The following is a 27,464-nucleotide window of genomic DNA, read 5'->3' as shown; positions in this document are numbered from 1 at the left end:
AAATAGAGTATGTGGGATAGGTATTTATGGGATAGCAGCTATTCCTAACACCACTGCATTGTACTCATGTCTCTTATCTCCTCCATTTCAATTTCACCTTAAAATTTAGCAGGTTTTCAGGAATGCATTGCCTCACCTATTAGAATAAAACATCTCTTTTATCCTCACCAGAGTCGGTATTGTAGTTAAACCAGAAATCTTTCCTCTCTGACCCTTTGAGGCCAGCAATCACAGCATGATGTTGACGTTACTGTGTCCTAACAGCACTGGGGCTCTGTGAAATGAATTGCCTTTACTAAACTCGAGATTGTTATTTAAAGGCCAATGATAGCTGCTGCAAGATCTGTATTGTTGTAATAATTTATAGGAAATAACATGTCAAGCTGTTTCCAAAAGTTCTTTATCAACTACCCAGCACTTCATAATGTCACGACTCTTAGTGATGAACATTTCCTGGCTTCACAGCTTTCCAAACTTTTCAAAATATTATTTAGGAAAGTATTACACTTGTGTGGCATTTCTGCATTAGCAGGGCACACAGCCCTTACTGAAGAAAGAACTGTAACAGTTTCATTTCACAGTCCAGTAATCCAAAATTCTGCATTACCACTCACTTTAGTGTTAATTTTCCCATAGATTCTCTTTTTCTGCTTACAAGGCAAAGACAGCTCAGGTCAAGAGCATAGACAAGCTGTGCTGCTGATTCTCCTTTTCACAACTACCGATTCACCTTCACTTTTGCTTCACTGGAAGTTATTTTCCTTGCAGAAAGCAGGAGAGCCACAGTCAATAGATAAGTCAGTAGCTATCAGTTAAAATGGATTTCAGAGGGGAAAAAACTCCCCACAGCTAAAAATGCAAGTATTATTTATACAGAATCATGCCCACACTGTAAAAATACACCAAGACAGCTTTGTGCCATACACACGGTGAAGCCTAATTCAGCTCGTCTCACTTCCAGCCACAGACACATATCACAGGCTGTAGGACATAAAAGTATCAGCACTGCACAGACGTGCTGAGCCATCCAGCAGATAATAGGTACTGCACAGCAGTTACTTGGCAGACTAAGTAGAACGATACCTTTTTTTACAAGTGATTCAGGAAAGAAACACATTTGGTTGGTTGTCACTGAATTCTTATGAAGCTTTGTAGTGTGCAAGTGAAGATCCAACATGCTCATCTTTGTAAGGCATTCAGATAAAATGCTTGACAGGCCCACAAGTACACAAACTTATCTGCAATTTTTAGCCCCCTTGATGAAATCAGCTTTACTTTCAGCACTTACAAAACATCAGAATAGTTAAGAAGCAAACCGAAATTCTGAAGGCATTCAATACTGCACAAATAGCATTTTATACTCCTTTCCTATTAGGCAGGAAGCCCTGTGATTTTCAAAGCTTCAATCTTAATTAGAAGAAGCAGTGACAGACTAGTAATGGACTACTTGTAAAAACAGTGCTGGAATGGAGTTATACTGTATCATTTTAAATATAGATGGAAGATCTAGCACAAATACAGAACAGTTTTACTAATTCATCAAGATCTCCACTTCAGGTGAGCTTTGTTAGCTGCTGTCAGTAACAATAACAGGCTGAGAAAACCCCTCTAGAACAGCAAATAAAAACAGGAAAAGGAGCCTGCACAAAAGGCAATCCTAATCAACCTGTTTTGGAAGAAGCTTGACCTTATTAAAAAGTTATTAAAACTTATTTCAATTAACAACAGGGGCAGCCCTGTACCGTATGAAGGGTGCATTTAAAGCTGTATGAACATAATGAGTTTACAGCAAACTCTTTAAAAATGACCTGGAAGTATATAGAAGAAATTAGGACCTATGTGGTCCTGTGATGCATTAATCAGCTGTTTCAGTCTGGTTACAAACAAATTTTAAACTTTAAAGAAAAAAAACAATTACAACAGGAGAAAGTGATGATGTGGGGCAGGGCAAGAGATCTACTAAAAAGAGTAGAAATGCATTAAAGGGTGCACTATTGATAAATGAACTAATTAGATAGGTAAAAATAAGTAAAAATAAGGCATTCCCTGTATGAGGTTGCAATAGGTGTTAACTTTTTTTTCTGTAATTTTGAGCCTCCAAATGTGTAGAAGCAGCTTAACATTATCCATATTTAGGGATCTGACTTCCTGGAGTCCATGAGGCTCCTGAGGGTACGAACATCCCCAGTGCCCTCCCTGCACTTACTGACATACTGTGCCTGGCAGGGGTGCTGCCCCACGTACTATGGCTTTTGCTGCTATCTTCACATCTCCTCCTTGGGTTGGCAAGTCACTGCCTGGCATACCAGGTAAAAACAGGGAGAAAATGGGCTTTGAATGTGTTGCTCTGCATGCAGGCTGTTCCTGAAGGCAGTGAAGACTTAACTGTTGTGAAATCAAGATGTGGTTAGCTTAAGAGCTTGGGGGACTTGTGGGCTTTCTTGGTTTTGCTTTGTTTTTGCTGGTGTAGCAGGAAGCAATGTCAATTAGGGGAATGATTTCGATGACATCGCTATCCCAGCAGAAAACCCCAGTATAGGTCTGTTGTACAGTCATTGGGAACATTTGCTGACAGAGCTCATTTCATTTGGGACTAACACAAGGTACACAGACAAATGCACACTCACGACAAAGGAACTGCATTGACTCAAGAAGGCTCACTGATACCAGCTAACTTCGAAGACTTCAATCAGGAATGCCAACCAAAACTTGATAGGCAGAAAAATCATGCCATGGCTAGGTTCTGAAATGCTGTTGCTTGTGTATCCAAAAAAACTTTCAGAATAAACTCAAAATTCCTGTGGCAGAACACGCCAGCTTACCCAAGCACAATGCAACAGCCACTGAAAAGAACTTTCCATAGACTGGTTTCGCTATACAATCAGCGACATTTTTACCTCCATCTGTTAGCTCTGCCTGAACTTACAGTTCTTCTGCTACATCCGATACTGCTGCCGCCCCAGTGGTCTTTTTTTCTGTGTATGAATTCAGAAGTGAGGATTAACACCCAGTCTGGAGAACAAAGAAAGCCACGGGAAGGTAAGAATTTGAAACCTTCTAATATTATTTGGCCTTTCAGGGTGAAAATTTTGAAAAGAATATTGCATTAGCAGAGGGTTATCTGTTGAGGATGCCTTGGGCTCAAGCAAAAATTGCATGCAAAGGAAGAAAATCTGGATGAGTACAGCTGGAAGAGTCAATAAAAGTGTCAATGTGTACAAATGCTGGCACAAACACTCCTGCAGTCACTAATGATGAACTGTGCTCCTTCCTGATGACTCTCCAACCAGCCAGCCCACAGGGATATATAATCATCATCCTGACAGGTTCCATGGGGCTTGAGCAAGCTCTTAGGAGATAATCACGAAAATGCAAAATTGCCATGTTATCCCAGGGGTCTAGGATGGGGAGAGCACACTTTGAAATCGCCCCCCCCCCCCGGGGGTCCCCAACTAATTCCCCAATGCAGAAGCAGGTAGCTGGCCACTCATTTCCCCCTTGCGTGCTAAGTAATATTTGCCAGCAGTTCCTTTGCCCAGATGTGTGCTCCTTTAATGCACACCGCTGTCAGCTGTGCTCTGTTCCAAGCAGCTCAGCAGTACAAACAAGATAAATAAGTCTATTTCCATCCTTTTCATGATCTAGAACTAGCGATTGCTGTTGTTTACAACACTTTAAAACAGGATCTCTTCATATTCTGGATATATTCCTCAGTCAGGCTGAATTTTGCTCCGCAAACAACTGTTCTTCATAACAATTCTGTACACTCCATCAAACTGTAGTTAAGCATTAGCAAATCTCTGCAAGGAAATATAAAACCACACCTTCCTCTGCAGAACGAAGGGAGGACAGCCTGGCAAACCCAACATCTACCACTCCAACCTAAAGTAAACCAGCTCTACCCTTCCAGACTGACAGGCAGAAATTAACTTAGAAAATAACATTGATTTGACACTATTATAACCTCACAATTACTTTATTGACTGACTTGATCTGCTCTGCTATGACAGCAAGAAAATTCGAGACATTCTTAACTACATGCCAGAGATCCAGAGCAACATCACAGCTTGATTGCTTTATACAAAAACAAGACTGCAAACATTGACCTAAGTTACTGCAAAGTTGCATTATTTAGATAAAAATACATTCTACTAACTGGCTGGAAAAATCACAGAAACGCAAAATGTAATTTAAAATCTTCCATTTTCATAGAATCACAGAAACATTAGGGTTGGAAAAGACTTCCAAGATCATCTCGTCCAACCATCCCCTACCACCAGTGTCACCCACTAAATCATGTCATAGGTTATCTGATTTTATATCAGTCTGAATACTTAGACAAGGCTTTGTTTTCATCATTTAATGCACAGACAATAGTGAGAGACTTATCTAGGGACCCCCCTTTGTCAGCCTTTATCAAATTTCAAAAAGGAAACTGGCCCAAGTTATTTGTAAATCTCTCAGTAACTGAAATAAACAGCTAAGAAAATGGACAGGACTGATATCTAGGTCGGTCTGTACCACCAGAAATATTTGATGGATGAAAGAGATGCCTGCAGCACTGCAAAGCCTGCTGCAAGGATGGAGGCAGCATCCCAGTGCATGTCAGGAAATGAAGCAACCCTTGGTCCCAAACCAGAAGTCATCACCTGTATCATCTCGCACAAAAGACAGCACAGTCAGGATGAAAACACACAACGGGTTTAGCCCATGAACTTCACGAATACAAATCCTGACCCCGAGACCATTTACACACAGGCTTAATGTTAAGCCTAGGAACAGGCCCACTAATTCCAGGAGAAATACCTGGATGTTTACAATTAAACATATGTCAGTGACAGATCTGTAGGACTGGGGCCATAAGAAGCACACACGGCAACATCATTATTTTTATTGCTACGTGGATATTGTGTCATAACAGTTACATCATCAACAATATTAAAATCATTTTCATCTTCAAAAGGCTCCACAGTTCCTAAACAAACTCCATTGACCCCATAAAGCAATTAAGAAGCACACAATTCAATGATGTCATGTTAAATCGATTCTGCAAACCAAACAAACTACGAATTTTCAAATACCAGAGACAAGCCACTGACTACATCTAATCTGTAATCAGTTTCCTCTGGTGCCTTTTACACCAGGGAGCATTTTATCACTGCATAAATGCTGTTTTCTTACTAGTTATGGCCCTTAATATCTCATAGCTCTTTAAACAAGCAGCACCTTGCTGATTTATGACATTAATTTATATTAAACCTATGTCTAATACACATCATATGCTTACACATTTCCCTTCTAAAGTGATATTAGTGGTATTACCTCTCCTTTGCAGACACTTTCAAATATATTAAGACATTTTTTTAAAGTATAGAAAAAAGTGAGAGTAAAAGAGGGGGATATTTCAAAGTATTTTCAAGCAGACAGTTATAACTAGAAGCTAATAAACTTATGCTGGTTTTTAGTGATTCAGACCCATAAATATATACCGAAGTTGAGGTTCAAAGGCCATTTAGCACAGGGAAAGCCTTATGACACAAAAGTATCACTGAAGGCTTCCACGAGAGCAATGCCAAACACACGCAAAGCACTGCTTTAGTAAGCGTGTTTTTTTAAACTAACAACTCTCAAGAGAGAGCTCAACTTTTCCACACAGTCACCTGCTTGCATTCCTCTTGCAAAGTCTAATCTTTAAATTGCAGCTTTTCATTATTATTTATTTTTCATTCCATTTTTCATGGAAGGTTTAAGTCCTGTCTTGGAAATGAAGTTGGTTTTGCCAATCACTGACGTGAGTCCAAGGCCATGGTTTATCTCTTGTGAAGTCAGAGTAAGTTCTTACTCAGTGAGTAAGAATAAGTACAGGTGGGATTTCATTATAGGAAAACTTCATTTAAAATCATGCATTTTATTTGCATTTGTTCAGAGATTTTAGAGTTTTAATAATTCAAGCACTTAAAACCATGACATTTCATACATTTTTCTTTGAAAACAAGATCAAAACCCTAGCTGGGCACAACAGCATTCCTCACAATTTCCTGAATTTGAGGTTGACCATCCCGTACAGCACTGTCATCGGGAAACAGGGGGTTCCTCCCTCAATAAACTGATCATGCTAAGAGAGTAAATGCAAGAAGGACTCCTTTAGGTCTCCTGGCCCTAGAAAGTAAGCTTATATATCTTGTTTCCACTCGCAGGAAATTTGTTTTAATAAAGCCGTGAGCAGCATATGGTCGTAGCATGTCGATTTTCCAGGCAGCGGGGCCACTAACTGGAACCATCTGATGTTTCCCCCTAAGCCTTCCTGATCTGCTGCGGGACTGCAGCTTAGAATAAAGCAGCACGAAGCCAGAAGGAATTGGGGAGAGGAATAAAAAATAAATAAATCAGTAATTCAAGTTGTTTATTTAGCGAGAGCCTAGTTCTGAACGATTCTTCTTCTGAACCAAAGCTCAGACGCCTTTACGATTTGGGGTTTATTTCCACAGACCATCAGGCGTACCCCAAAGCCAAGCCGTAACAGCCACCTTTACTCTGCAGACGGGGAGGAAAACAAGCCCGTGCTATCACGTAATTAAAAAAGGAATTAAACGAAGCTCAGAAGTACTTAATAGTGGATTTCTGCCGAGGTAAACAGCCGATGCTACGCATGAGGAACACGGTGAGAGAAGTCACAAGGGACAGGCGTGTTTGGCATTACCACAGCAATTGTTCCCTCGCGTCGCTGGCTGAATACAACACGAGCACATTTCGAGCACGCCGCCTTAAAGTTGCAAAGAGGCCGGATCTGGGGCTCCCAAACCACACTTCCAGCAGCTAAAAGCCGACAAATGGGGAAAAGCCGGTGCCGGGGCAGGGAGGGCAGCAGCCAGCGGGCTGGATGAGCTGCCAGCTCCCCGGCACGGTACCAGCCCCAGCCCGGCTCTGCTGCACCTCCCCTCTCCTTCCAGGAGCTCCCTGCTTGAAGCTGCCACACGAGCCGAGCTCAGGTGTCCCCGAGCTGCTTTAGGATCCCCCCTCCCCAAAAATCGCCGCACTTGTTGCCTCCCCGGCTAGGCCCGGCCCTGCCCGGCGGGGCAGCGAAGTTACTCACCGGCGGCGGCTCCTCCTGCCCGCCGGGCTGCCCTGGGCGGCCGTGCCCGCTCCGCAGGGCAGGGGGCGAGCCCCAGGCGGAGCTCGGGGCAGCCGGCCCGGTGCCTTCACCCCCTTCCCGGTGCCTCCCGGGGCGGCGGGGGGCGCCGCAGCCTCTGGCGAGGTCAGGCGGAGGAGGAGCGGCAGCCCTCCCGCAGCCGCCGGCGGCCCCCGGCGGGGAGTGGCGGCGGCGGCCCCGGCTCGCACCGCCCCGTCTCCTCCCCGCCGGGGTCCTCGGCGCCGTCCTCCGCTCCGCTCCGCCCCGACGAGCCGGGCTGAGGCCGGGGCATGGCGCCCGCCTTCGCCTGAGAGCAGCCGCCGGGCCGCAGCGGGGCACGGCGCCGCCCGCCATGGAGGAGGAGGACCCGGAGCTGGAGAGGTGAGGGGCTGCCTGCGCCCAGATGCCGGCCGGGCTCCGGGGGGGGCCTCGCCTCAGCCCGGGGCCCGGCGGGGACAGAGCGGCCCGGGACGGCGCTGCGGAGCGGGGCTGGGCTCCGAGGCCTCGTCCCCGGTGGTGGTTGTGAGCCCGGGGTGAAGCCGGGCCTGTGGCTGGGTTCCCCCGCACACAGCGCGGGGAGAGGCCCCGAGCAGGAGGGCTCCAATCTTCCTCCTCTTCCTCCTCCTCTTCCTCCTCCTCTGTTGTGGTTCCCGACTCCCGAGGGGGGGGATCTCCACCTGCGGGACGAAACTTTGAATCCTCAGCCAGGGAAACATAGCCTAGGACAATTAAACCTTCCTGCTTGATGGGGAAAATGCTTTATTAAAAAAAAAAAAAACGTGTGCTTGGCGTTGTAGCGTTTGAAGATTGGAAAGTATCGGGTGACACTCATGGGTTACATACGAGGGGCTAAGGTTACCTGGTAAAATGAAAAGTTAAACTTTTCACAAATTTCGATCGTGCTGAGATAATGTGGTTCATTTTGCGATGCATACTGAGTTTGGTGTCCCCAAATAAACACTGTGGGGATCAAAATGTGTATGAAAATCAAAATGTAGGTTTCTGTGCTTGAATACTTGGTTGCAGTAGGCCTTGCTGGCTTTGCTTTAGGATTACACTTCAGGTGCTTATGTTGCAGATTTGGGGGTAATATTTCTATTATATCTGTTGTACAGGCTGGACTTTGTGTATGTGTGCCAGCTGGTTTGTGGTGGAGCGCCCTTCTGTAGCAGCTGCAGCACTGAAGGGATGACTAGAGGCTCTCTGAACTGCTCTCATGGTTCCGTCCCCGAACTTTTAAGAAAAGATATCTGAGAATGGTTAGACAAAATCACTTGTTTCTGCTTGTATCTAGCAGGTATTTTGAAATTGGATAAATGTGGCACCACTGGGGTGGTAGAAAAGTAAGCATAAAGCTTTCCAAGAGGCCTTTAATTCTTGGTAAGCTACTTCTGCTCTCTGATAATCAGTTAAATTATTAAAGCTTCTTTCTATATATGCACGGATGCTATTTTTGTTAGTGCCATTCCAAACTTGAGCCTTTTTCACTCACAGTCTATTGACTCTCTGCCATTTCTCCCTCTGTGCTGTCTTCCCCCCTGGCTGCTGTTGGCACCCAGGGGATTTGGGTGCTCAGACAGCCCCCCGGGGTACAGCAGCTCATCCACCGGTTACAGCAGACTGCTCCAGAGTCCTCTGCTCTCCTTCCCAGGAACCAGATTTGAAGTTTTGTCCTGCTACGTAGCTTCAAGATGATTCAGGACTCCCTATTCCTTTTCCCTGGTAGTGTGGTAGAAAATGAGGATGAAACTGACTTATGGAGTGACACACGGTAGGGTTTAGCTGTACCATATCTTCAATCTGTGCTACTGTGTCGTAAGAGTTTAGGTGGCTCCATGCTCGCCATATAACCCGTGTAGTGTACCAGATGACTATCACTTTCTGTCCTGGTTCAGTTTATCATTAGTTCCTTTTTCATACCCTCAACATTCAGGTCTCCTTTTTGCTAGTGGCACCTTGACTTCGATTCATGCTACATGCATTTAAATGTCATGCTTGGGTACTTCTTGCTCTAAAATGTTTCTCCATACAGAAACAAGAGTTGGGAGTAGACCTTTCTTTACCCTGTGGCTGGCAGATATTACTCCTTAATTTCATATCCAGCAGCTGCTACCTGTTGATCATACTCAGGTCAGTAGCACAGTGGTAATTTGTAGGCCCTTTATAATATGGCTTTAGCCTACGAATAATGGCACTTCTGTTTTGTAGCTACAGTGTTAACTTGGTTTTGCTGTTTCAAAATTTTTTTCTTTGGAGTATTTTCAGTAGTCTGTATGTGGACTTTTTATTTGATCCATGGAGGGGAGTGGTGGAAGTGTAACTGTTTTTGTGCGTGCTTTTTTGGGCGTGAATTTTGTGTCTCAGCATTCCAGTGATCTGCTAGGAGAAACCAGTTGTCCTACTTTTTTTTTTGTGATCATCTGAGGAGAGGTCTTTTCATCATACTTGCTCTATCCTGTCCATACTGCCGTGTTTTCCTGCTATTATTGCATCTGACTCATGCTTGATCTTGTGTTTGGTGCTTTCTTCACTTTAATAGGGGTGGTAGTCACTGCTGAAGGTGAATACTGACTTGGAAGTTACCGTGAGACTGTTGCAAGCTATGGATTTAAATACTCAAAAAAACTAAGGATGGGGCTTCGGGCAACTTGGCCTAGTGGGAGGTGTCCCTGCCCATGGCAGGAAGTTGAAATTAGATGGTCTTTAAGGTCCTTTCCAACCCAAACCATTCTATGATTCTAAAAAACTGTAAAATATCACAAGTGTCTAAAATATTCCTATTTGCTACATTTTACTGAGTTATTTCCTCCCCCAATAACCTTTGTTGGAAGTATGAACTGGCATTTTTCCCGTAAACTTGCTGGTATGTCAGGGAAGATCTAGAATGTAAGTGTGAGATACCTAGGTATTCTAAGAAGATTCTAGGGAAACTCTTTTAATATATAATTAATGGTGTTGGTAAGATACACGATCCAGAAGGGGGGGAGTTACAAATCATCTACTAGGAACTGTTTACTTTGTTTCCCATGCAAGCATGTGTACTTGTTTTCCTATGTAATTTCTACTAACTATCCCCACTTTTTTATTTTCCCCTTCCTAAATTGTCTTTGTGCTTGGTGTCTTGTGTTTCCAGCACATCTCCTTTATATTCTCAGAGAAATTTTGTGTTTTACCATGTATCCAAATTCTTCCATAATCAGTTCTATCTCATCAGCTATAAATATTTCACAACCTTAAATATCGCTCTATTAGAATTGCCTACCAAGCTTGCTTGGAGCATCATTTACTTAGAAATAAGCATTTCCTAAGGAGATACTGTACTGAATTCCAAGGAAAGCTATTACTTGGTCTTGTAATGAGAATCCTTTTGTTGAGAATTTTTAGTGTAATATTTTGCAGCACAGATGTCCCAGTTACACTTCTTAACAAGTAGGCTTTGCCCCTTGGAGAAATTAAATGATAGCTCTTACTATTCCTGCTATTGGTTTTTAAAATCGAGGTGTCATAATTGAGTTTGTCGTTCTTTCCCATCTTAATGGCAAAAAGTTTTCTGCAAGTAAAATCATTGTTTGAGCTGTGTGGTATCCTCACTGCTCAAGCCGTTGAGAATACCAGCACAGAAATGTCCTGGAAATAGCACTTCTGGGACTAACAACCAGAATATTTAAGGAGTGAGACTTGGTCCACAAAGGTTGTGAGCATTAGCGTGCCTGGTATGGTGTGCCTTTCCTTTGTACACACATTAAGAAGTTTGTGGCATATTTGAGCCTTCTTTATTCTTGCTTGCAATATTCTGGCTTAAGCTCTTCTTCTGACATCCCTTTTCACCAAATTTCCTAGTAAGAGTGCACAGATGGGACAAACCAGCTCCTAGGATTTGATTATAAATAGCACTCCTCTACTGTAGAAGGCAGTATCTTCAGACCTTTGTTTGATTGCAGGTCTTGATATTATTTGGATGTAATCAGCACACCAACATCTGCCTCTATTGCGGGGTCAAAGTTATAGAATTCAGCAAAAAACTACATCAAGAAAATAGATCTTTTAAGAAAGCTGCTCATTTTTCCTGGGCTGGCAGCTAGGTGTCAGGACCTGGAGCCTCAGGAGGCAGGTTTCAGCCCCCCAGGGATTTGGGGGATGGCAGCAGCCGAGCAGCCTGGCCTTTCAGGTGGAGCAGTAATGGGCTGCAAGCAGTTGTTAATGCTGTGATGATCTTTGGCAAAGGGGCATTTGATAAGATGTCCCTTCTCTTTGGGAGGTGATGAATATGAATACTGCCTTCCTGTTACGGGCTTGTCAGATGCCGACTGCATGCTGTGAAGCAAGTCCAGTAGCTATTGCCATCCCAGTTCTCACTGGGATCTTTAATGAGATGACGGCATGGGTGGAGGTGCAGGGTTTGTTAGGTATGATCTAAAAGCTCCTGGGCACACCCATGGAGGAGCTCAGAGGGACAAAGGCGGGTGGGGGAGCCCGGGTAATGACTGGTGCTGATCCAGGTCCACCCTGCGGCCATCAGCCCACCGGGGCACATCTCCCCAGGCCCAGAGGAGCTTATGGGCACCACAACGGGCAGGAACCCAAGGCAAGGACCAGGAGGAATGACCAGCACCTCCGGGCCCCTCCCTGGGTGCCCCAGGAGAGGCTCAGCATCCCGCTGTCACACCCATCAAGATGACTCAGTGCTGAGACACCACTGGGGCCTCAGGGTGTTGCTGCTGTGAGCATGGGACACCCCAGGAGATGCAGGGGAAGGCGTTGCACAACGCCTATTATGTTTAGGGGAGGAACAAAAAGGCAGGGAAAGGGATGGATTTAGGTGATTTGGGGAGGAGCGAAAGTGGGAAAACAGGAGTACGGGAATGGAAAGGCTTGGGCACCCGTGAACAGGCTGCTGGTGAGGACGTGCTTGTCTGGCCATGCCCTGTGCCTTCTCAGCACAGGCTGTCCTGTTTCCTTTAAAATTCCTTTCAAACCCTTTCTTGTCTGGGCTCTATTCTGCATTTGTTCTTTCAGAAAAATGATGAAGTCCCATCCCTGAATGAAGAAGAGAAAACGGATAGGATTTTTGCCCAGCATCGGGGCCTTTAACATTCTCCCATTCTTTGGGCACAAGCACTTGTGATGTGAGTTGTTAGGGTTATGAAATGAGAGTTTTGCCTGTAGCCTTGGAATATGGAGGAAGAAATCTCATCCCACAGAAATGTAAATAAATCTTGGGCCATACTCATGAAGATTAAAAACATACATACACATATCTTCATGCTACTGTATTTTGTTTTCCAGCAAAGCCTGATTGCTCAGAAAGGATTGCCACAGCCAGTTTTAAGTGGTGCTTGCTGTCCTTGCCATGAAAGATGCCAGAATGATGACAGTGCTCTTAAATGTGCCCCTGCCCTTAATTTTCATTCCTGTTTTCCCTCCGTTTGGGTTTTTCTCATGTGAAAGTTGTGTGTTGTGTTCCCTTTGCTTATGTTGCTCTTCTTGGAACTGAATCAGGCGGCTGCAGGAATGTTTGAATTGTAACCGAGCTGTACAAATGAAGACAGCAAGGAATGCTGAGTCCCAGGAGGCCTTTAAAAGCCAATGTGACCCCGTTTGCATAGCTTTTAAGATTTTGACTGACTTGTGCAGCAAATGTAAGTTCAGCGAGTGGAAATGCATTGTTTCAGAGATTGTCTGAGCAGGTTTTCCCCTTTGTCTGTGCAAGTCAGGAGGGCTTTGTACAGATGCAGTGATTAGGAATAATATTAAAAGACCACCATCAGGAAACAACTGCTGATGAGAAAGGATTTTGACTTGTAGGGCTGCTAAGGTGGATGCCAAGTCAGCCTGATCTGTGATATAAACATTGCAAAATAATGTCTCAAATAACTTAGGAATTATAAGCCATAAAGTTATAGAATTGATGTCACCATATTAATTTATTCTGATAGTTCCCGTAAAGCTGAACTGTAGCTGTTTAAAATGATTTGAGCTATAAAGCACTAGGAAAACATTTGGTTTATGATTTTGATTATAAAATAGTGACAGATATAGTGGCTTTTAATCTGACTGCTTTACAGATTTCTTATAGCAGAATGAGAAAGTCTGGTAACCATGACAGAAAAAGTCAGGTTGATTTTTTTATATTTTTTTTCCTCTTTCCTGCCATTTGTCTGGCATTTCTGTTTGAAGGCTCAGGACAAGTTTTCCAAAGGCTGCGTGTTCCTGCCATGCCACCTGCTACCTGAGCAACCCGAACTAGTTTGTGAATTCTGGGTCTGGACAGTAAAATAAACATTGCCCTGATTTCTCCCAGGCCTGTGTATGTAACATCTCCCATGTTCCAGTGACTGAGCCTGTCTTTCTGACACCTGGGGTGCTGGGGAATTGCTGTGCCCCACATCCCACTGCTCCTGCCTGGGGAGGCAGCAGTAGCTGGATAGGTTGGGAAAGCAGTGCTTGGCACCTAAACACAGATAACTGAAATGATAGCTTACCTGTGCAGATGCTCAATTTTTGTGAACGAGTGGAGGTGTAAAATGTCCCGGCATTGGGATGAATGCTTAAAAAAGGAACTGAAGTATCCCAAGCACAGCTGCTGCTGAGATCATACTAATAACCTTAGAGACACTTCTGTGAGGAACCTTAAACCAATGTGCCATTAATAGATTAGAGAATGGAGAAACAATACTACAATTTTTAGTGCATTTCCCTTCTGTTGTTTCTGTAGACGCTTTCTTTTGACAGAGCCCTTCAAATGCAAACTACCAAAGAAGTTATAATCTGTGAGTATTTGTATATCTGCCTGGCATAGATTTCACTTGTTCTGGCTGGAATGGTTTCCCCTTGAAACCCAGGAATATATACATATAATACATTCTTGTGTTAAAACCATAAACTGAAGAGGGTTAGATCTTGACTGCCAGACGTAAGCTGCTGTGTACCAGCATAAAGTTCTCTCATTAGCTACTGAAGGAGATTCTGTACTGTTTATGTGCATTCCCTGTTATGCACGTGTAGCGTATGGAAGTAAAGGTAAGACCCCTGGTGTTTTCTGTGCAGACGTAGTGACCTAAATGGTAATATATGGCTGTTGGTTGTTTAGAGCCCAGCATTATCTCCTTAGGTCTTCACATGGACCTGCCATATAAACTGCTTGCTTTACTTCTTAAATCTGCTTCTTCTATTAAATAATGAGCCTTGACTTCTCTAGTTCAATGTTGGCTTGACACCAGAATCAATACTCAGTTTTTTTTGTTTTGTTTTGTTTTTTGTAATCTTGTTGCAAAGCAGCAAAATCCTGCTATGCTAATAATCCATGATGGGATGTGACTTCCTTCAGCTGGAGCTGAAAGCTGTCGCCAGTTACCTTTTTGCACTATGATGCTGTCAGTCTTGCTCACGTAGCCTGAACACCAGTAGCCCCTGTGGCACGTCACAGCTGGGAGGGCAAAGCGATGCCTGCCCCCCTTTATCACCTTCTGCTTTCCATTCCTCAAGCCTTCAGTCTTACCCGTGTCAGTGTTAATGCTGAGCTTTGTGTCCTGGGTTTATAGCCAGGTACAGAGCTTTCCTTTTCTGTCTTGGGATTCCTATCAGTTGACGTGTATAGTTGCTTACAGTTACCTAACCTAATTGTTAGCTTACGCGTTCAATTTCTATAATAAATGGCTCCCATTATCTGCTTATTGGTTTCCCCATTAACTTCAACCACATACTGTAGAGCGGTTATTAAAGTTTTACTTGAGATTGAAATTAATGTCTAAAGAGAACTGAAAGACCAACATTGTAGGAATTATCTACAATTTGCATAATTTACACTCTGACTTTTTAAGTGAGCATAGTTATTTAATTGCTTTCATGTGAGTGTGGCTGTTTTTTTCTAGAAGATCCTGGTAATGTAGTCATTTTGAATGACAGTGGTTTGTAACCAGAAAGATGAGCTCCTCGCTTCCACTTCTAAACCAAAGCTAGTGCAGTTTGACTACTGGTAGATGCAGTGGTAGAAATTCTGTCAACTGACTGCTTGGTGGTTTGCTAGTGTTGTTGAACTGTGCTCAGAATAGATCTGCTGTGGCTGAAGGACTTTAGGAAGAACCTAAGTGATAGCAGGGGAGAGCATTCCCCAAAAGCACAGGGGTTGTGCTTTTCAGTGTAGTGTACCAGTTTTGCACACTTCATTTCTACTCTCCAATGAAAATTAGGATTGCAATTGTTGTATCTGCAGTATTTCCTCTATTTCCTGTAATGAATTAAGCAACGCACTCTCCACTTTATTTAAGTGCATAAAGTGGCAAGTTCTCGTTTTCCCCCAAGTGCTAACTTTTTTCCTCTTCTCATGTTTAGGAAGGCTGTGGAAGAGTTACTTAAAGAAGCAAAACGTGGGAGAACCAGAGCTGAAACAATGGGCGCAATGGGTTGGTAAGTTGTGCCAAGAGGAAATGAATACTATGACCAATGCCAAAGTAAATTCTGCATTTCATGGGTGACAGAAGTCTTTGAATTTCAATTTGCATTGTGTTTAAATAATTTGTCTTCATCCAGGTATTAATTTGTCTGGGCAAAAATTTGACTCCAGATTAGAAAGCAGTTGAAGAGAGTTCTGCCTGCATAAAATTGCTTGAACAAATGTGTTGAAGGCAAAGCAATTGGAGAACTAACATGCTGAGAAGAGTCGTTCATCTTACAATAATATATATGACTGATAAGAAGCATCCCAAGCCCAAGGATGTTCACATAAGTAGTGCACCAATTGATTCTGATTAACTTATTTGTATATAAGGTCTGGCTTCTTCCACCAGCAGTATTACAAGATAAGCCTGTGCTGTTCATGAACTTCTCAGCTGTTTGTTTTAGTAGCTCTGAAGAGATTGAGTTGGTGTCTTGCTCTAAAAAGTTAATCTTTTATATTTTTTAAACAAGACTTGAGGGGTCTCTTTGTGTATATTTTACCCAGTATTTCTGCTAGGGATACAATTTATACCCTTTATGTGAAAATAATTAAATTGGTTTAATCTCCTAGAGTGCTTACAGTTGTACTGATGCAGCATGCTTTTTAACTGCAAGCCTTGCAAAATGGCCAGGTAAACCAATGCAGATAATCAGCATCACGAAGTGTTGTATGCGTCCTGTTACTGAGCATTTGCAAGGTAATTCCAGGTGTGGAAACCAAAAATTTCTGCTGGAAGATACCCAGGTGTCCCCGTGCAGCTTCTCTGCCACTTGTGCAGTCTGGAATACTTTCCAGGGGTATGTATGGGTTTCTGCTCCCAGATATTTCGTATTCCCTGTCTGCACAGGAGCAGTGGTCCCACTCAGCTGGCTACGATGGTCAGCATGGGGGTAACAAGCAGTTTTCAAACACCTGGGACCTGCCTGAGGAGGGGATAGCTGAGGGTGGCCTGTTCTTCAGAACACCAGGTTGTTAGGCCAGAGCAGTGATAAAGACGTAGGAAAAGAGATGGCCAAGAAAGCTTCAGGAAGAGGAACATTGTTGACATGGGGATTGGCACAGTGATATCCTGAACTGAGACTGCTGAAGTAAGGATCTTTTTGACTGCAGAGGAACATAAGAATAGCTGTGCTGGCTCAAACGAGGGATCCATCTTGGCTGAGCCCTGTCTCCATCAGTGGCTGATAGCTAGTGCCTAGGAAGTGGAGTAAGAAGAGTACAAGAAAATAGCATTACTTCCTCAAGACACAATCACAGAATCATAGAATGGCTTGGATTGGAAGGGATCTGAAAGACCACCTAGTTCCAACCCCCTGCCATGGACAGGAACCCCATCCAGCCTGGCCTTGAACATCTCCAGGGGTAGGCCATCCACAGCTTCTCAGGGCAACCCGTTGCAGTGCCTTACCACCAGCATAATGAAAATTTTCCGCCTAACATCTAATCTAAATCTCCTCTTGTCCTATCACAATCTGTCTGTGTAAAAAGTCACATTCCATCTTTTTTATAAGTCCCTTTAAGTATTGAAAAGCTGCAATGAGTTCTCCCTGGAGCCGCATTTTCTCCAGGCTGAATATCTCCAGCTCTCTTTGCCCCTCTTCACAGGAGAGGTGCTCCAGCCCTCTGGTCATCCTCATGTCCCTCCTCTGGATCCGCTCTAACAGCCCCACGTCCTTCCTGTGCTGGGGGCCCCAGCCCTGGATGCAGCACTCCAGGCGGGGCCTCACGAGGGCAGAGCAGAGGGGCACAATCCCTTCCCTCCCCTGCTGCCCCCCCCTCTGTTGGTGCAGCCCAGGACACAGTTGGCCTTCTGGGCTGCAAGTGTTCACTGCTGGCTCGTGTCGAGCTTTTCATCCACCAGAACCCCCAAGTCCCTCTCTGCAGGGCTGCTCTCACCCGGTCTGTGCTTATGTCTGGAATTGTCCTGACCCAGGTGCAGCACATTGCACTTGGACTTGTTGAACCTTATAAGGTTCACGTGGCCCCACTTCTCAGGCTTGTCCAGGTCCCTCTGGATGGCATCCCTTCCTTTTGGATTATTGACTGCATCACCCAGCTTGGTGTCATCTGCAGACTTGCTGAGGGTGCAGTCAGTCCCACAGTCTATGTCATTGATAAAGACATCCAGTCCCAGGACAGACCGCTGAGGGACACCACTCATCGCCAGCCTCCACCTGGACATAGAGCCATTCACCACCACTCTCTGGGCATGACTGTACAGCAAATTCCTTATCCAGTGAAAGGTCCACCCTTCAAATACAACTCTCTCCAATCTAGAGATCAGGATATCATGTGGGACTGTGTCAAAGGCCTTACGGAAGTCCATAGAGTGGTACCTGTGCAGTTCCATCAGGTGGTCTCAATCCAGCTCTTTGCTTACAGCGGGAGGGACTTTGCTCCCGCAGTGCTTGCTCAGAGGTTCAGAGCTTTGAGAGGCACGGGAAGCTGACTGTCAGTCAGACTGAGGCAGTCCCAGCTTCCAGCAGTCAGCAGCTCAGGATATTCTGTGCCCACAGATCATTGTTTTTGGTATGTGGTACTTCTCCAGGGGGTTTTCCTATCTGAGTCTATCCACAGAGAGACGGGTGGTAGTAATCCCATTTGTCACACATCTGCTGCCATGGATTTTGGCATAGGCTAGTGTACAGCTGGTATATATGTCATCAAAGGGGAAGGAGGTATAAAGCCCACGACTGGCAGACTCCAAATAAGTCTTTGATACCCAATTTTGCAAGCACAGGGACAGCACACCAGGTACAAGCTACCACTGCTCTCAGCCCATTAAAGGAATTCATTAAATATTTTTGTTGCCCAATTGTGCTGTTTGGTCTTTCTGAACTGGCCCAACGATTAGGTATTGCATTGCATATATACAAGAGAGATGAGATAACTGGTAGAATATTTGGAAGGAAACTTAACCATGCACAGCTGAGTACTGCACTCTAGCAAAATGCCATCAGATGTTACTGGTGTTACAGTAAACAGTAAATCCTGAAGGGCTTCAGAGATTAGATCCAGGACTGACATGTAACCTTGCAACTGTAAACTACTGAAAGGAAGGTAGCTGCTGCTCCCAGCTTTGTGGATACCAAATGAAATGAGCAAAAAAGTTGGTTCATCAAATTTGGGAAAGTATAAACTGGGAGAAGCCACCAGAGATCATCACAAACTTGACTAAAGCACAGTCTTAACGGGTAAAACTGAAAGCCTCCATTGCTTGCCAAACTCAAAATGCTTACAGGTGTGTTTCATGAGGACTTGTGGGATTTCCTCAACCCTTTGTCAGAGGAGTGCTGGAGAGAAGGCGTGCAAAAACCATGCAAACGTCTACTGTAAGGCCATCAGTCCTGCATTGGCACTAGGTAGAGAAAGTAACTCGACCTGTGAAAAGCTGATTTGTTCTGACATCTTTCTTTGGGTGAGCAGAGGCAGAGGCTACTACTACTCATACTTCACAGATTCCAGTTTGTGTTGCTCTCCAGCAGCTGTTGATGCTGCAAAATATGTCTGGAGTCAGTGGTATTTGACAGGAATTAGTTAATAATAAAGGGAGGCATGTGGGGAGGTGTCATTCACAGGGAGCTATATTGTGCATGCCATCACAAAGGAGTGGAGTCTTCTGGTGGGTGTTGACGGCAGCAAAACCTTTTCCAGCAAGCTTCTGAACACTGTTCTGGGACTGCTTTCAGGTTTATGCCACTGCTCCATTACTTTCCAGAGTGATTAATTCTCTATAGCTTAAGTGCATGGCTTGAAGATATTCCCCAAGCATCCCTACCTATCTTTTTGCAGTCCTGTCACGTGAGATGGATAGTCTGCTGCTGTTTGAGCTTGTATTGCAAACAGAATCATCGCCGTGCTGACAGTCATGTACCAAGTGGTCATCCTTCAGTCCATGGTCTCCAAGACAGAGATTCAGACTTGAAATAGAGAACAGCATTGGTAGTATTTTTTTTCCAGTTTGGGAATGTTTTTGCTACTGTTACATTATCTTGCAAGCTTGCTGTGGATGGCACGGGTAGATGCTGCAACCTGTAGGGTTCGGCCGCTGGTACAGGAAAGTCTTGCCCCAAGAGTCTCTTGCCTACGGACCCCTGTGGGAGCAGTTCTTGAAGAGCTGCTGCCCATGGCAGCCCCCGCAGGCTCAGTTGGGGAAGGACGGCATCCCGTGGGAGGGACCCCACGGGGAGCAGGGGCAGAGAGGGACGGTGAAGGGGCGGTGGAGATGAAGTGTCAGGGACTGACCGCAGCCCCCATTCCCTGTTCCCCTGCACCACCTGGGGGGAAGAGTTAGCAGAGGGTGGAAGGGGGGAAGGTGGTTTTAGTTTGCTTTTAGTTCTCACAGCTCTAGTCTATTATTAGTTGGTAATAAATAAATCTTCCTTACGCTGAGTCTGTTTTGCCCATGAAGATAATTGGTGAGTGATTTCCCTGTCCTTATTTGTTTCTTTCCTCTGGTGTATAGGTCTGGTCTTCAGGGTTCCAGGTAGCAAGTGAGCTAAGGCTGAACTGAACATAGTCTTCTCTGCTTACTTTAAAAGCTTACCCCCAAAAAGCTATATAGAACAGTATATTTTAGGACAGTTTGTTCAGCTCTGCGTTGTCACAGCAGATGAAGTTGCAAACAACAGATAAATGTTAGAAGCATTAAATTGCTCTTAGTCCTATTTCTTTCAAAGCACTCCTAAAATTGCTGTCATGCCTACAGATAGTATTCTGTTCAATACTGAACCTGTCGGTCAGAAGCACTGCAAAATGTGAAATAAGGAGGGTGAGGCAGAGAGCCTTGAGAGCATGGGAGCTGCGATGTGCTGTGTTGTCTCATCTTTGCATGGATGTTGCATCGCTATGCAGAAACTGCAGTGTGATTCCGCTTCATCTTTTTCCTTTGGATGTAAAGAGCAGGAGGAAGGAGGTACAGACAGAGATTGCAAAGCAAGTATGGTAAAGCATTGTGATGAGAGCACAGGTTCCCGCGCACAGTCCTGCCAGCTACATCTGGCTGCTCAGACTGTACAACCTGCTCTAGCAGCTTACTTGGCAAAACAACCTCTAGCTGCTTTTTGTGCCTTCAGACATTATTCTGTTAAATACCTTATTTTCCGTGGCAGTTTGGAAGTGCTAGAAATGTACTTGTAAGTTCATGCATAATAAACCGTTTCCTGGAAAGATCTGACATACTCTGTGTGCGGAGGCTGACAGTGCCAACGCTGTGTGACATGCTCAAAGGCTGTGGTTCATGGCTCTGTACTCCAGTGTCTTAGCAATGTCAGTGAGTTCTGATAAAAAGCCTTAACGTGCTGAAACACAGTGCCAAACCTGATGGCAGGCATTGCTGGAGAGTTAGATGGCTGACATTTGAAGTCCACTTCTGTGCAGCACAATTGGGATTAAGTGTTGATTTGTGTGTGCAAGAATGGTTTCAGTTTATTTTCCTCACTCAAATTGGAGAGTTGCTATTTCATCATTTCACAGCAGAGGAACTTTGGTGTGGGGGGGACCTGCGTTTGGAGGAGGATGGGGTTCTATGTGGAAAAATAGCTTTTTATCTTGTCCAAACATGCAAAACAAAGAGAACTATTACACTGAATGAAAGCATTGCTACAAAACTGGATTCAGTTTTGTAAAGTAGATTGCTTTAGAGCTGCAGGTAGGCTGTTTTCTTTGGCCATGGCTGCAGTTCTGCTTCAGGCACACTTGAGTTGGAAACCTTAATGCTCTTCTAACATGTCTTCTAAAAACAAACAAAGCATTTGCACTCTGTTGTGTGGAACTGTTCACTGGTTTGCAGATTGTGAGCCACCTGAGCTTTCTTCAGAATTACATTGAGGGCACAGCTGTCGTTGAATTGAACATTCCAGGATCAGACCTACAGCAAGCCAAAGGCTTGTCTTCAGGGAAATGACTTATAGAAGTATCCTACGTTTTACTCACCATTGGAAATGCTGAAAAAGACATCAATGAATTAGTAATACAGTTCGCTTTGAATCTTCACAGCTCCAGATACGTCACATATACGTGTAAACATGGTTTTGTATGTGTGCATGTGTAATGTAGCATGTGTGCCATACATCTCATTTCCCTTCAAGACTTAAAGGCAGAATTTGCTTAGCTGAAGTCCGAAGTCAATAAAACCAAGGACTGACGTTTCTCTTTCGTGCCATGACTTATTGCTGCTCCCTGAAAACCTGGGGGCTCATTTTTATTGCTGTGTGATAGTGAATTAATGACATCTCTTAGCTGACTCTGAAGCCCTGCATTTCTCGTCAGTTTTCATTCTCAGTATAGCTCAGGCAGCACTCGTAGTGCCAAAAAGAAATAAATACTTCAGCAAGGTGGATTTATTTAGGGCAGATTGTCTCATTCTGGTGCTATATATGTAAGTGCTTAATCAATACATAAGCTTTTAAGAAAAAGCAGGAGGAAAAATACGAATGTAAAGTAGTTTGTACCTGGATCCATCCTAGGGAAAGTTGTGCTCCTTGATTGGAAGTGTTGGGGTTCAACAGTTTAATGCTGGCATAAGACATGCAGAGGACTTAAATGCTGGCTGTTTTGTGTTGTCTCGAGTGCAGCCCGTGCCATGGCATTTTCATTACCATGTTCATAGCTGATATAGCTTGAAATGGAAACCCTATTCTACTGACAAATGTTAGCTGTACTTTCATTCAGTAATACAGCTAATGCATAATGATTGCCTCCCTAGCTTACAAAAAACATCTGTGCAGAACACCTACATTTTTTAATTTGATTTTTTTTTAATCTGTGTTTGAGTAAAATAGCATAGATTTATACACAGGAAGTTTACAAAATAATTATAGAAATATCAAGAAATACATAGCAGAAATAAAACAGCGTGTCAGCTTAGTGTATATTTAGAATCAGAGAATCATAGAAAAATTAAGGTTGGAAAAGACCTACAAGGTCATCTGGTAGATCTGGAAGAGTAGGAGCATGACGTTTCCATTTTTCCACTCATGAGGGATATTGCCCGAATGCCAGGACTTTTCAACTATGATAGTGATACTTGGCAACGACATCAGCCAGTTCCCTCAGGCATCTGGGATTCATGTCATCAGGTCCCACAGACTTGTACCTGTTTAGGTTCATCAGGTGATCTCAAACCTGATCTTCACTTACAGTGGGTGGGACTTTAATTTCTAAAATGACTAATTTCTTTGAGGATTTATAACAAGAATGATTATCAGCAATGCTTAGTAAGTAGATCTGAAGTAAATTCCATATACAGTTCAATGTCATGAAGTATGCTATTTTCTTCTTTTTCTGCTTAGTCTAATTATTCAGAGGTATCAAAGGTTTTAAGTGGTCAGGGTATAGTTTATTTGCTGACACAAAATATTCCAGTAGAATAGGTGATCTAACATTGCGGTGTTAAGATCATCCATTGTTGATTCAGTACATGGTACTGTGATCTCCAACATCTCTGTTTTTGTTTTTGTTTTTTTTTTTGAGCAATCCCTTAGGTTCCATATTAGCAGGCAAACTCACAGTAGCTCCCACAATAAACAAAGCCTTCAGAATGATTTCTGCTTACTGAAGGAATGTATTCAAACTTCTGTTATTTTCATTCCATTCTCTAAGATACGATAAATTGGGAGTAAGTAGTACAACTGATAACAGGATAAATGCAACATGAAGTACTTGTTTACTTAAAGAAACTGATAAATCATGTGCAAAAGCATTAAGCTGCAAGAGGAAAAAGTCAGAAACAACAAAAATGAGTTTAATCAAGTATCCTTTCTATTAAAGAAAAAGCGTTTTATTAGGTGTTTGCTAAATATAGGTTAAAACGTGTATGCCTCCTTTGTCTGCTTTATTACTACAGGTGTTCAGGTTCTTCGTGCAAGTGTATCTTTTACTTTATGAATATCTTAGTTTATTAAATAATCTACTGTGGTCAGCATTGTGGTCATGTTAACCATTCTCATATGACTCAGAATGTGTTATTAAATATTTGATTCCTGAATAGAAAAGTTAAGCACTGACAAACTTTTAAAATATATCGTCACTTTACACAGAGTGAGTTAACCATGAGTCTCGCCTTACCTGCTTCTCCCTGCATGCTGCCTTGTGAAAATCACATGAACTTTCACTTCATTAAGGTAAAATAATTTTTATCCTATAAAAAGTAAGATAAAAGGAGAATGAAGACAACCTTGAGCATATCTTTCTGTACTGAGAGTTTACACTAGGTGGCATGCAAGGAAAGCCAAAACACAAAACTGTCTTAAAATTGTTGAAGTTAAACTCTCACATTTGTTTCAGGATGTTTTTATCCCATATTTTGATTGCCTTTAAATGTCTTTACAGGTTGAAATGTCCTCTTGCTGGTGCAAATAAAAGATTTCTTATTAATACCATCAAAAACACATTACCATCTCAAAAAGAACAAGACCAAGAACGTGAGCAAAAGGAAGTCAGTAAGGAGCCGGAGCCAACCAAAAGTAGGAAAGAAGAAAAACCAAAGAAACGCAGAATTCATCCATATACACCCAGCTTTCAGTCCAGAAGGAGAGTCAGCTACTCTCCTCCTAGGCACCGAAACAGGAACCAGCACACAAAGGATAAGTATGAAAAGCGATCTAGCAAACGATGAGGAGAGATGGGTATGTGCTGTTACAAGCCAAGAATGTCATTAGACATCGCACTGCAGGGATGTTAGTTTTTTTCTAGAAAGAGATGCTGTTCAGAATTGATTTTTGGACTGAGTTGCTTGTGTGAGAAGTAGCTAGAGGTAGTTTTATAAAATGTTTCTTTGGGACCTTTAAGAGAAAAGCAAAGTGCAGCATAAATCTTTCAGTTGTCTGAGAACAGACATTCCCTTCCCTTTGCTCCTTTCCTCACTCCCCTTCTGACTAAGCTTAGGGTCTTGGTAATGGAGCGTGATATGTGCGTCACTGTCCAATACAACTTGTTTAGTCATGTCACCCTTTTGGAAATAAATTTAACTTAATCAGAAGTCTATTTATTGTGTAAAGTTGGCAGAACTTATTTTTGCTGCTTAACCAATGAAGAAGTTTTGCTTATTTGGGTTAGTTTAGTTTCACAGGATCTGGAAGAAGGCAAGACTGGTCAATGTGTGGCTAAGCACATCTATTTTGTGTAGCATGTAAGAGTTTGGTTTGTTTAGTATAAAAAGAACAAATTTAAAATGGGCAATGCTGGTTTTACTTTTCAGGAGGAACTACCAGGAAATACCAACCTTGCGTGTAGTATATTCACAATCTTGTCATAGATAACATTAAACATAACCCCTAAAAAGCCATAACTGCAATAATTGTCTCTGTTTAGACTTCCCTCTGTAAGGAACTAGTTTGAACAGTCTGTTGTCATGGTGCTTTCAAAACAATCCTTGAAGACAATTATCATGTTTTTGTCCACTGCTATGAAATTTCCAAGTAAACATGTAATACTAGAAATGCAGAAGAGATATTTAAAAACAATCAAATGCTCACTTCCCAAACCAATGTGATGATTTTGTAGTGGTACAGTTCTTAAACTTGTGACTTTGAGCACATATAATACACATCAGCATATTCTGTCTTTTTTTTTTTTCTGTTTATGTTACAATAACAAACTTCTGTGTGAAATATTTTGTATTTCGGTGTTCTCAAAAATAACTGTTTTGAACATAGGTTTCAGTTTTTACGTGTGTTGACAATAAAATCTAAAATGTTCATTAAAAGTGTTTTTTATTTTGTTTTGTTTTGGTTTTGGCTTTTAATGGGATTCTTATCTGCATCGGGGCTCTGTCGTCTAACAGAAAGGAGGAGTAGCACTTCAGGGTCCTTCAATGCTGTGTCAGGGCAAGAGTGCCACCTATAGGCACAGCTCTACCTCTTCTTGCTCTACTACTTGTCTCTCGTGGGAAGATCGTGTGAGCTAGGAGATGGGGAGACCAAAGTGGAGACTGCTGTGACTGAATTTTGATGTAGCAGCTGAGAATTACTCTTCTGAATAACGGGGAGGTAGTTAAACGGGTGTTGAGGCCAGCAGTGGCTGCCAGGCTCATTATCCAAGGAAGTGGGGTACTTTGACATTTCCACTGAAGAGCATAGCTATTTTTCTCTATTTCCCTGCAGGAACCATAGCACTATAATAGAAGTCCCACCCTCTCAGAAATTTTCCAATTATTTAAGTGGGACCAAAGAAGAAGTAACGTCTTTACACAATTTAGGGCTATCTTTGATATAGATAAACATGCCATTTTTACTCCTTACTTTGAAGGACATCACTCATTTTCTCAATAATTTCTTCTGAAGTACAGCACATACAGTTCCAGACAGCTTCTGCTGCAATGTCAATGCAGGATCTATGTGGCTTTGCAGTGGCAAATTCCTCTCCCTACTGCTTACATGTGCATTCAAATCTAATCTGGCTAGTTGATAGACAGTGCTTCCAATACTGATCTAGAGGATTTGACATGACCTAAACCAGATAGCTGAAAAACATCACATACATGAGTCTTTCATTGGTTGACGCCATTTTTCATCAATACCTTTCCTAAATGCACAAATTTTTTAAAAGTATGCAGTTCATGAACTGTTCTTAAGGCAAATCTTAACTTATCGATCACTTTTTAAATCAAAAATTAGAATATAGGGCCAGGTATGCATTAAATGTCTGCTCGTATTGTGTGACATGACCATTACATTTATAAGGTATGTTAAAGAGAGGATGTAAAGCCTGAAGAGTAAAGCTGAACGTGGGTTTTCAACGTCTGTAATTCTGAACACTTGTTCCTTGTAGAAATCCCTAGTCTTTAATAAATAAATTTATGTACTCATGGTCTCAGCTTCCTGTAGTAGTGCATTGCAGCCTAGTTACTCATTTCGGAGGGGAATGCACCTCATATTAGTGCTGCCGCAATAATACTTCAAAGGTGTTTCTTGTTTATCTGTGAGCTGTTAATGTTGTCTTTGTTTAGTTTCAGTGTATATTGTACAGATAACAGAGTTTATTCGGGTGAAAGTATTGCTCTTGCCACAGCCACAAGAACTGTTTAATCAGACTTCATTATTATGTTGGACACAAATCCTCAAAAAAGGTTTATTTTCACCAAGTTGATGTTGACGTAGATCACAAAGCAGTGTAAAAGAGGAGAAAACATTTTATGATCTAATTTTATGATGTATTTTATTAGTTTTGACTAAATCAGGGATATAACATGCGGTTCTTACATTCATTGTACAACCTCATCTCTTTTGTAAGTCCAGTTTGAATTATTTACGATGAATCACGAAAGCAATGAATGTGCAAGAAAAGCCTAAGAAATTTGATGTGTAAAACTTAGAAGGAAAAATAGACCCTGTTTTTAGACAGATCCAAGTTTAGTTCACAGGAGTTTCTCGAGGCACACTTGTAACAGTGTTCTTTAGTGATTATGAAATTTCTACTGAAAACTAGTTAACAAAGGAGATGTAAATGTTTTTAGATCAATGGGATAATGTAGCAGGAGGGGGTTGCTTTTCCTGCACAAACAGAACTGTTTTTTGTGTTTTGGTTACAAGTTCATCACTGAGAAGCATGTTTCCGCTTCTGTCCCATCAGAGCTCTCATTAATAATTATATGTTTTCAGTTAATTAAACTGGAACAACACAAAAGTAGACTTGCTTGAATAAGTCGCAAAAAAACATATTTGGATTATGTTTGGAGACGGACTTCATTCATTTTATCAGTAGAGTAACTGATCCACCAAATCTTTATTCATGTGAGTGATCTTTGCACTTGCAAATAATCCCGTTGTAGCTCACACTCTATGAATGAAACTCTTTTCTGCATTAATGTACAGTCTTTGTTTTATTGACTGTCAATGGGAAATAGTCAACAGTAAATGTTAAAGAGGGCATAGATCCAATTAATAAGTAAAGCCTTAA

At 42.7% G+C, this 27,464-nt stretch overlaps 2 protein-coding genes across 3 annotated transcripts in view; one reads left to right on the top strand and one right to left on the bottom strand.

The window, feature by feature from the left end:
• Positions 1-7,121, bottom strand: part of LNX2 (ligand of numb-protein X 2) — a 59,819-nt gene extending 52,698 nt beyond the window's left edge. Inside the window, exon 1 of the mRNA XM_035325543.1 lies at positions 7,094-7,121. The gene's annotated coding sequence lies outside the window, so the exon portion shown is untranslated. The remainder of the gene's footprint in view (positions 1-7,093) is intronic.
• A 207-nt stretch (positions 7,122-7,328) lies between these two features.
• Positions 7,329-25,272, top strand: POLR1D (RNA polymerase I and III subunit D). Of its 2 annotated transcripts, none has more exons than XM_035325559.1 (4): positions 7,329-7,446; positions 7,477-7,510; positions 15,461-15,535; positions 23,898-25,272. In XM_035325559.1, the coding sequence occupies exons 2-4, from the start codon at positions 7,482-7,484 to the stop codon at positions 24,181-24,183; spliced, it is 390 nt and encodes a 129-aa protein (XP_035181450.1). In that variant the 5' UTR covers positions 7,329-7,446; positions 7,477-7,481; the 3' UTR covers positions 24,184-25,272. The 2 variants fall into 2 exon arrangements, with proteins under 2 accessions (XP_035181450.1, XP_035181461.1); XM_035325570.1 differs by having other exon boundaries at positions 7,388-7,446; positions 15,465-15,535.
• The last annotated feature ends 2,192 nt before the right edge of the window (positions 25,273-27,464 follow it).

This window comes from Oxyura jamaicensis, chromosome 1 (assembly GCF_011077185.1).
Source record: "Oxyura jamaicensis isolate SHBP4307 breed ruddy duck chromosome 1, BPBGC_Ojam_1.0, whole genome shotgun sequence".
NCBI classification, from domain to species: domain Eukaryota; kingdom Metazoa; phylum Chordata; class Aves; order Anseriformes; family Anatidae; genus Oxyura; species Oxyura jamaicensis.
The sequence above is the reverse complement of the archived record's forward strand: the minus strand, read 5'-3'. Positions and strand labels throughout refer to the sequence as shown.

Excerpts from the sequence above, each read along its gene's own strand:
- POLR1D (XM_035325559.1), top strand. The coding sequence starts at position 7,482 with ATGGAGGAGGAGGACCCGGAGCTGGAGAG. Across the intron at positions 7,511-15,460 it reads GAGGACCCGGAGCTGGAGAG|GAAGGCTGTGGAAGAGTTAC; the intron begins GTGAGGGGCTGC and ends TCTCATGTTTAG. Across the intron at positions 15,536-23,897 it reads ACAATGGGCGCAATGGGTTG|GTTGAAATGTCCTCTTGCTG; the intron begins GTAAGTTGTGCC and ends ATGTCTTTACAG.